At 34.9% G+C, this 10,888-nt stretch overlaps 1 protein-coding gene across 1 annotated transcript; it reads right to left on the bottom strand.

Annotated features, from left to right (window-relative positions):
* LOC122077745 (major strawberry allergen Fra a 1.07-like) lies at window positions 1–932 on the bottom strand. Its single transcript, XM_042643592.1, has 2 exons — window positions 682–932; window positions 1–545 (listed from the first exon to the last, which is right to left on the bottom strand). Exons 1-2 carry the CDS (start codon window positions 860–862, stop codon window positions 247–249), a joined length of 480 nt encoding a protein of 159 aa, XP_042499526.1. The 5' UTR covers window positions 863–932; the 3' UTR covers window positions 1–246.
* Window positions 933–10,888: the final 9,956 nt, after the last annotated feature.

Genomic DNA, 10,888 nt, shown 5'->3' with positions numbered 1-10,888 from the left:
TGAAATAGGTTTTTTATTTTTTCATCTTTATTGTGCAATCAAATGTGCATTTTTAACAAAATCATCCTTTATTAAGTACAAACAAATCCATAATATCCCTTGACCAACAATTTCCCCTTCCTTCCTCCCCCTACCCAAAAAAAGAAAAAAAAGAAAAAGAGATAGACACAAACACAATGGATGACTTCTAGAAAGTTGAGCCATAATAGCTCTATTGATGTAATGATAGAGTAACTAAAGAGACTCTTAAGCATATGCATCTGGGTTCTGCAAGAGGTAACCTTCCACCATCTTGAAAGTTCCAACGGCCATGTCTTTGCCCATTTGGATTTCATCTTCACCCATTGTGTAATCACCAATAGTGTAAAACTCAGAAGTAGCCTTAATGATGGATCCCCCATCTGCAGAGGCCACGAACTGAACTGTATCAGCAACCTTTTCAATCTTTTCCCCTATTACAGCACCTTCGATTAAAGTAAACTTGCACTTAAAATTTTGTTCGTCAACTTCATCGATCCGATGCTTGATGAAGTCAAAAGGGCCATCTGCATGTTAGAAAAAGAAAATTTTCTTATATCTTTGTCCATGAAAAGTTGTTACACCACTCCATTGACTTCACTACAAAATAAAAGATAAATGAAAAAAATGAGAGAGAGAGAGAGAGAGAGAGAGAGGACAAACCATCAGCCAAGTTGATCTGTTTGATGGATCCAGCCCCACCATCTCCTTGAATTTCAATGGATTTGATCTTGTCAGGAACGATCTTGGGAAGTAGGTTGTGTGCATCAAGGATTGCAGCCTTGAAAAGCCTAGCAGGAGGGATTGGGCAACTGAACTCATTGCTAATGGTAGTCACTGCCATTTTTTGCTAGAGCAAGAAAATGATGCAAAGAAGAAAGAAGGGAATAAAATCTCAATAGGGACAACCTTAATTTTGGGATGGAGATGAAGAGAGCCTATTGATGGTGGTATTTATAGATTAGTGAGGTTCAGGAACTGTTTGGTATGAACAAGTCTTTAAACGGTAGAAAATCGAAACCCCCATGTGGTTATCCTTATGGTTCATAGAAAATAAGGTGTTGGAAACTTCCAACTTAGAAATGAAGAGAACACAAAGTTTGAATTTGACCATACAACTGGTGGTGGTGGGGGCCAGGAGGGGGGTGATTTGAATAATCCATTTTTGTCCTTTCCAAAATGAACAAAAGAGGTTCTGATTTTTCCTGGTTCATTAAGCCATTTTGGTCCAATTTGGTGTCCAGAGTTGGTCTAATTCATTGGTTGACCAACCGCTGGTCCGGTTTCAATAGCTATGGTCTTCATTCCATATGGGAATCAAGATGTGAATATCCACTTTCTTCTAGAATGACATCCAATGGAAATTATGTACAATAGCTCTCTTTAATATGGACCAAGTTTTCCTAAGGCCACGGTGATTCATTCATTGTGGCTCATCAATGGCATCCGATAGAGGGAGAGAGTAGAGACTAGAGAGTAATGAGATCATATCTGGACCGTTCCATCATTCAGCCATCGGTGAAGAAAAACTTTGTCTTTTCAATATTGTTATGTAAGTTTTCCTAAGTTCATCCAAAAAAAAAAAAAAGAAGAAGTTTGTGCAATGAGAAAATTCTGTTATACAAGTTTGTGCGATGAGAAAAAAGAGGCAACACGTTTCTTCTTTATCACATCCCTTATTTTAATTTACACATATTCTAAAATTTTTTTCAGAAGAATAGTTATAATATTCTAGAAGCAGCCTTAGATCGCAACGTCCAATATTCTTATGATTTCTGAAAATGTCACATGTAGTTTAGATTAAAATAAGCAATAAAAATACATGATTCAGATTTGTTTTATGATTTCTCGAAATGTCATATTCTATTGTTATATGGATGATAGAGTACATGTATTAAGTTAGTTATAATTTATAAAATATTAGGATACGGATAAAATGAGCATAATATTCTTGAAGCGAACCTTACGTCAAACTCACTCGTCTAATCTTGTTTGAGCTCATCAAACCTAGGAGCCAATATATGCACATAGGGTACAAAGTATCATTTAATAGTTTTAGGGAAATCTATATGCCACCACGTTTTGTGTACAAAGACTCTTGTGATCTAAAAACAATGTGATTAATTGTAAGATGAGTAATTAGCACCATTGTGTTGATGAATTTGAGGTCAACAAAGGAAAAGGAAATTTTATCCAAAAAAAAAAAATTATAGTTAATTTAGGAGTAGATTGATACATGATAAAGTTGTATGAAATTTATTAAGGTGACATAAGACATGTGCAATAGACGATTGATTTATTTAAGGTTACTATCTCTAGAGTCAAAGTACTAGTGCCGATGATTTTAGGGATTCAATTAAGCTAAACTGCATCAAACTCCTCAATCAAAATCAACAAACAATATGTTGTATTATTTTATTTTATTTTCTGGGTAAAAGAACAAAAAGAAACATTTTCCACTAAAATGGTTCTTCTATTTTTGTAGCTTCTCATAAAGATTTCAATTTAGATTAGAATTGGGAACGCCCCAGAACCGTCCCGCTAATTCTATACTAGACTGTTTAATAAACGGTACAGTACTGAGATTTGATTTTGGTACTCAATAATAAATGAGATGGGAAGGTTCTGGGACAAGACTTCCAATGGGAGCAGTACTAAAATACCGGTTAGGTACCAGATGGAACTAGAATTGCCAAACTGTAGAGCCCTGCTCTTTAAACCTGGTTTATTGACCGGTCAGTTCGACTTGGTCTTGAAGGGTCCGAACCGGAACAGGTTGATTCTGGTGCCTGACACCAAGGGTGACGTCAAATGCGGGGTGGCCAGATAAGATTGGATCGGTACTCAAAGTGATTAGCAAGCCAAATCTGTGCCCTTGCACATATCACAAGGCCATGTACGAATAAGAAATGTACGTTACCATATGTGAATGTACAACAAAATTGGTTTGTTTGGCTAACTGGTGGGTATTATTAGTAGGTGCGAGACCCATCAGTGTAACCCACTTGTATATGTACTGTGGGCCCTAGCAAACCCAGCTTAGGTGAGCACGTGTATTTTGGATTCCTCATTGAAATAGTAGTCGATCAAAACACGATTTAAGATGTTTTGATCCATAAATGGGCAAAACCAAACGGACTTTAAAAGATATTTATTGACTAGGGTATAAATAGCCTTTATATCTCTCTCCCTCATTTATGGTTTCAGCAAGTTAGTGAGAGGAGTAAAGAAGAGGGAGAAAAGAGGAAGAAGGAGAGAAAGAAGAGGGAAGAGGCTTCCCCCTTGGATTCCGGAGCCATATCTTACCTTTTCATTACCAGAATAGTGTCCGATGTCTCGAGATTTACATTTTGAGGTAAATAATGCCATGAACCCTTGAAATATGATGAAACCCTTTTTGTGTGTTGTTGAATCTACAAAATAATGGAACCCTTATATGATTTTCTTGAAGGATTTGAAAAGGGAAACAAAGATTTGGGAATTATTGAAATAGCATTTGAGTTTGGGAAGAGGATTCCAAGATTTGGGATTTTTCAAGTTAAAATATGATTACTTTCCTCAAATCTTGTTAATAGCTTAGATCCATGGAACAATCAAGTAGATGAGGCTTAGAATGTGTGGAAATGGAGTGGGAACCACCCTATTGGGCTTTCAAGAGGTGGAATGAAGAAAGGAAGAAAAACAACAAAACTCGCAAAATGAGCGGCAGGTGCCACACCTACCTATGTAACACACCTGTCTCCTCTATGTCTACCGGCGGGTGCCACACCTACCAATGTGACCCACCTGTAGCCCAAATGAGCTTCAATGAAACTCAAACTCACCGACAACCTTCTTTATGCTATTATGCGTGTCGTGACCATATTCTATGTCAATTATAGTCCTAAATTGAACGTATTTTTAAACTCCTTATCTGTGCTAGGTTTCGAGAAACTCATATTCTCACTCTGGATCATACCTGTATCGCAAGTGCTAATTCTTCCACAAGAATAGGTCAGTGGGGATAGGACTTTGATCTTATTTTTAGAGTGTTTTTGGCATCCTATGCATTCATAGACTATATTGACATTCCGATTGTCATTCCCATGCATATGCTTGATGTATGAATGATGCATTTAGAGCTGAACATGTTATATATTAAATTTCTAAATGCTTGTTACTTGCTTGGAATCATGAGAATGAATTTATCATATGATGTGGTATGACGATGATCTTCCGAACATATGTGGGATTTCTAGATTAGATGTTATAGTCGACTTAGAAACAAATGCATTGGTACACCGTGAAGTGGGATATAGAAGTACTATACAGTTGTACTATCTCATGTAGGAGCATGTGGTTAGGATATCATATTCTTTCGTGTTACGACCCTTCCCAATAGGGGGTTTACATGTTGGGCTATCACTGGGAGGAAGTGTCGATCGCGGACAACCGTGGTGGTTAGAAGTATGTTTGGCTGATCATTAGGACAGTTGAAAATCTTGGTGATATATTGAGAGGGCTAATCATACTGCTTTTAATTTTTGCTATGGTTTGGCCACGATTTACTTTTCTGCTATGATTCGGCCATGATTTACATTTCTGTTGTGGTTAGGCCTCGATTATTTTTCTGAGTGCTCATGGTGGCCCTTCTTTGACAACCCTATGGGCTTATCACAAGATGGAGAACGCGTCTCGAACCCGGGGCATACGTGCACTGTGGCCTCAATTACTAAGCTTGTGAGCTCACCCTTCGTGTATGCACCTTTTTAGATGATTTTGCAAGATACTCTGTAGAGAAACCCATGCTGGGTCCCACTGATGAAACCCCAGTGGGGGATTGGTGGATCCCCGAAGAATTCAAATACGGTGATGGCTGCCCGTGTGAGGGTTGTGTTGCAGGGCAATAGTGACATAATCTATTTACCGTACTCTTTTTTATTCTTTTGGAATATTTCCCTTTGGTGTTCTCGATAGTTAAATTGCTATTTCTTATGTAAATATCATGCCTACGGGCCTATATGTAAATACTTTATGTATAACAATTTGGGTATCAAGAATATATGAAAAATTAAAGATAATCATTTATGACAAGACTTCCGCTGAACTAGAATATTGTATTCAATGATTATTTATGGCTTGCTATACTATGGTTACTGTATCAGATGATCCTGGTGGTTTTGGGTTATCCAGAGGGAACCAGGTCATTGGTCCGGTTCTATGTGAACGGGGCGTGACAAGTACCATTTCAAAAGATATACTTTTGTTCTCATGTTCAAATTTTACAGCTATAGTTTGATGTATTTGAGTGGTACTTTCTCTAATAGAGGTTTTAGTTGATCGACTTTTAGTTCTAGCTATTACTATAAACTTGTTCGGTGATAGTACTAAAGCTATTCCGGGACTTGTTTATTTGATTATCACTGCTTTTTACTTGTTATTTTTTAAAAGCTTACATGTTATTTTAGATGGTTTGAAGAAGTAAAACAATGAAATTGATCATGGTTTTGTGTTTTAGTTTTCTACCCATAGTAAGGTACCTTAGATCTCTTGATAATGAAAAATCCACAAAACTAATAACACAACTTCTTTACCTTTAAAATTTTTAGTGAAATAGATATAAATTTTAACATTGAATTGAATTTTTTTGTTGTTAATTTTTTTATTACTGAAATATATATATATATATATATATATAAACTTAACATTTAATGACTTAAACTTAATCAATTTAACTATTTACTTAAATGGTTCGATTCGGTTTAAGCCATTTAACTAAGTGGTCTCGATTTTAAAACAAAAAAATTAAATCATTTATAAAAGGGTTTTACGGTTTATTGTAAATAGCTCGATTCAATTTTGATAAACGGTTTCAATTTGGTTTCACATCTTTAGCTACATCGACCTAGTAGATTTGGATTGGCTTGGATTAAGAGTGGTATATTTATCCACCTCTAGAATTTGGTGCGGTTAACATACCTAGAGAAGACCAACCAAATTTTTTTTCTTTTGCTAAAGGATAATTTTATTAAAAAGGAAGAAGAAAATGCAACGTAAAATGAAACTGAAAACACTAGAATCTTCTGGAGGAAGGATCACCCCACTTATGGCATGGCCATCAATAGGGAGATCAACCCAAAACTCTTCTGAGATGTGAGAGGAGAAAGCAATCATTGTTCTTGAAGCACCCGATTTTACTGCAATGTTGGCAAGGTAGTCCGCTATGGGATTAGCTTCCCTAAATCAGTGTGTAATTTTTCGGGGAATTGATATGAGATATGGAAGGATATAAAACCACTTATGGAGTGCGAGTCAAGGAATTTGATTCGACTGAATAGAGGTGACCATAATAGTAAAGTGCGATTCAATCCACAGGGCAGGTGGGTTTAATTCTTTAGCTGATATGACACCTTCCATGACAATCTCAAATTCTGTCTCAAAAATTGGTTTCACGCCTATGCATGAGCTGAAGGAAAGACAAACTTGACTGGAGCTATTCTTTAAAAGTCCGCCTACTCCTGCTTTGCCCGGGTTGCCCAATGAGCTTCTGTTTGCATTTAATTTAATCCAATTTCCTAGTGGCTTACACAGGCTAGAACACCTCCCATGGTGGTTTAGAGAGACGAGCTTCAATAGGCAAATTCAACTTTCTGCAACAAATGACATTTGCCACGGTTTTTTTACCACTCATTTACTGTTGACATTACATATCTTGATCTCCTGTCAAATTATATGAAAAATGAATAAAGCAATCCTGCTTCTGCCATCACAGTGCCTCCTATTTCTTTCCCACCAAATGTTGGAAGAGATAATGACCAGCCCTATCATCCAAGGCTCTTTGACATTTATAGTCCTCGGTTTCCTCTTCCACCACTTCAAGAGATCATCCATTGTCTTTTGATTTTGTCGGCAAAGAAAAACATAAAGTAATTTCCATTTGTACACATAATACCATAAATTGTGATGAGATAGCAAACTTGAAATGTGACGACCTTAAACCCGGCCTAGGGTTTTCGGATATCAAAGGTCAACAGAATCTTAAGTTTTAGGCGATAATAAACCAAAGTAGCATATGCACACAAGATAAGTGCAAGCAAGAGTTAACTAAACTAATTTAAAATTCAAAGTTTAACTATCTATTACAAATTTCAAACTTAACGTAATGTTGAATTAAATTACGTCTTAAAAGTCTAAATCAAAGTCTATATTATCTAACAATAAAAATCATTGTCTTATTCTAATCCATAAGCAATGTTCTCCTACTGATCAACAATAGGTTCAATGTTCACGTCCTCTCCATAATTGTTCTCACCAACGTCATTTGTAAGAAATGAAAGTAAATCTCTGGGAAGAAACTTAGTAAGCAGAACCACCACACTAAACATATATGTTTGAAGTCACGATCATACAATCAATACCAAGAAAACATACATAGTATAACATAAAAATTTTCAAGAACAAAAAATTATACCACACATATTTATATTGCTACATTTATATCACCACATAAGTGCATATGATAACTCGCAAAAAAAGTATATAACGAATTGAAAATATCATCCATGAATGGCCAATGCGTCACAGTACCATATTGCCTCCATTCAACATGCAGAAACTCGTAGAAGCTATTTAGTGCCCAACCTCCCAAAGGCCAAGTCATACCTCCCGAATGTTAAGTATCAATTGGTATATCCTATTGAGGGTATGTTGCGTCATCTAGTAGTCCACAGTTCCATTAATAAAATGTCCAATGAACCAATCCTCATCTCAGCATTATAACGCCAATGTTAATTAGGAGAGACAAATAACAATAAAGTCATCCAATAACGAAGATATATAAATGCAAACAAGCTCATAATTCAAGTGTAATCAATACTTTCATTCCACCCTAGTCGGTCTCTATGTGAACATGAAATCAACTTCAATTTTTATTAAAAATCATCTAAACAAATAACAAAGCGATGAACAAGGAAGTCTCACATCCCTCATCAAACAAAGCCGGTAATATAAAGCATCATTACCACAACAAACCACGCATCTCATACATGAAACTAGTAAAATTTTATAAACCAAATTTAATAGAATACATGCACAAACAAAAACTCATATAGTATAAGAATCATGTAATGCATATAGTACATTACTCTATACAATCATAATCACAACTTAAAAAATAATATTAGTAACTAACAATATGTAATCAATGCTCAATTTGAAAAATTCTGTTATGTACACACAATGCAAATCATAAAATAAAATTCAATTTCTTCATCATTCTCTTATGTACATAACATTAAGTTTGCAAAAATCAGATTTTTAATGACAAGACACCATAAAATCTAATGTTTAGAATAGATTTAGTATTCATAAAATTCTATTTTGGATAATACTTATAAACATAAACAAGTTAAGGTAAAGGTTGCACTCACCTTGAAATCATTTCAAGTATCGATTTCATTTATCGTTCAAAATAGAACAATCCTCATATCTTCTTATACAATTTCATCAATATTCTGCCTATTGACATAGAAAAACAAAAAATAAATATCTCTGAAATTTCAAATAAGTTAAAATTAGATCCTATTTAAACCTAACTCACATATATATATATATATATATATATATATAAGTCTCATACGAAAATAACATTAGAAAATCCTTCTTAGGTTAGATATTAATAATAAAAAAAAGGGCCTTCAGACTATAACAGATTTTGTCTAACAAATTTGAAAAACTCATTAATACACTTTCTCGAACTCAAATCACTTTCAACTTTTCAGTAATTTAAAAGACTCATAGAAGTCATCACAATAAGAAAATCATATAAAAATTCGAAGTATATATTCCTCTGTCACCACCACCATTCTTAGGTATAAAAAACTTCTCTGACAGTAATCTATTCGAGTATATGAATTTTTTCGTGTGTCAAATTAACTCCGAATTTAATGAAAATTTTAGGAGGTCATACAAACATATGTATGTACTCTCAATAATTATTTTAGGTCATAAAACAATCCCTAACTATGTTCAATATTCATAATATATCCCCAAGTAGAACATAAAAAGTAATTAAATCATAGGCCAAAAACTTTTACCATGAAAATCGTTCGAAACCTTGATTCTTTTTTCTTTTTCTTCTTCCTTCTCCTCTTTCTTCCCCATGATTCTCCCCCTCATTTTTTGTCTTTTTTGCTTTTCCTTAAATAGAGGGTGAGAGACAAGAGAGCCACATTTTTTGCTTCTCTCTCCCCTCCCTATTTATCTCCAAGTTTATCTCTCCATTTCCTACTTCATCTCCAACTCTCTCTCTTCCTCTCTTCTAGTCACAATAGATCTCTAATTCTCTTTCTCTCTCTTTTCTTACTTTATCTCCCTTACTTTATGCTCAAGGTTGTCCTATCAAAAGGAAGGTCCGCAAATTTATTAGGGAAGCCTTCATTTGTTAATTATTAATTAGCAGCAATTAGTTAGTTAGGTCGTTTTCACTTGTTAGTTAATTTTTTTTTTCTCGCTAGAAATCACATTTTTTTTCATTAGAGATTCAATTGTATTAAAGAAGAAAAAAAAAGAATAGAAGTAGCATACAAAGGGGCTAAGAAACACCCAAGAAACACATGAGATAGCTAGAAATCAGAATTTGTACTAAGAAAGAATGAAAAAAAAAAAGAATAACTGTAGAGTTTTTGCCATAGTAATAACCATTTTGCCTTTGAACCTTGATTTACCATTTTGCTACTTGCCAAGTATTGATGCACCCTCAATGGTCTACTATCCCCACTTTAAGTCATCCTGACCTTATAATGGTCAAAAGATAAAAGTACCCTTGAATCAAATTTCAGGGTATTACATGAAACACCATCTCCCGTCCCCCTCTCCCGCCTCCCGCCTCCCGCCTCCCGCCTCCCGCCATTTCCTAGGTTCAAAAACTTTGACTGTAACTTTTGCTGTAACGTAGCTTTAAGAAGAGAGGCAATGAGGTGAGGGGAAGAAACCCTCCTGTAGTAAAACTATTATTTTTGTTTGAAGGGAAGAAATTCTAAGCTGATGCTCGAGTCCGTAGCTCTCACTTATCCGTTATTTAAATCTTAATTGGATGCCTGATGTGAGATACTATTAGTTACAATTATATGAATTATATCTAATATTGACAAGTCAACTTCCGGTTTTTTTTTTCCGTCCTCTGATCTAGTCATTCCATTTCTTAGTATATCTGGTTGGTCCAAACATCTAGCATATAAGATTAGGTCAAATTTTTCTTATCATGCTACCTACATTTGTCAAATTAAAATTGTTTTTTAGTTAAAAGAAGAAAAATAAAAAAGGAAAATCATAGTGTAGAAACCATGATTAGGTCAAGGTTTTACCTAAGAAAAAAAAAACATTAGGTCAAAGTTGCTTGTCTCTCCATAATCTGAGCCTAACTGGCTCAACAGCCACTATATGCGTATATTTTAATTATGGGAGGAGGTCAATTCTATCGTTGGATTTCCTAAACTTAGTGGTTCAACGAATGGGAGGGTTTGGATGAGAGGGGCATAAGAGAATTTTTAAAGGGAAGGAAGAGAGAGATAGACACAAACATAGGTATACCGATGGCATACCCAGGCATTTCCCTTTATTCTAATTAGTTCCTAACTGTTGTGTAGTAATTCGAAGAGTGATGTAAGTGGTAATTCAGCCTGCTATGAAAATAAGTGATGTTTATCCTATCTTATTGAAACACAAATCCAAAATATAATTATTATGAAATAGATTTTTTTTTCTTCTAACAAATCCTCCTTTACTAAGTACAAATTAACAACCTTAACATTCCTTGACCAACAACTTACCCCTCTCACCCCGCCCTCCCCCAGAAAAAGGAAAAAAAGAAAAAAAAGAAAGACACAAACAC

This window comes from Macadamia integrifolia, chromosome 5 (genome assembly GCF_013358625.1).
Source record: "Macadamia integrifolia cultivar HAES 741 chromosome 5, SCU_Mint_v3, whole genome shotgun sequence".
Lineage (NCBI taxonomy): Eukaryota > Viridiplantae > Streptophyta > Magnoliopsida > Proteales > Proteaceae > Macadamia > Macadamia integrifolia.
Note: the sequence above shows the minus strand (reverse complement) of the source record. Positions and strands in the feature narration are given on the sequence as shown.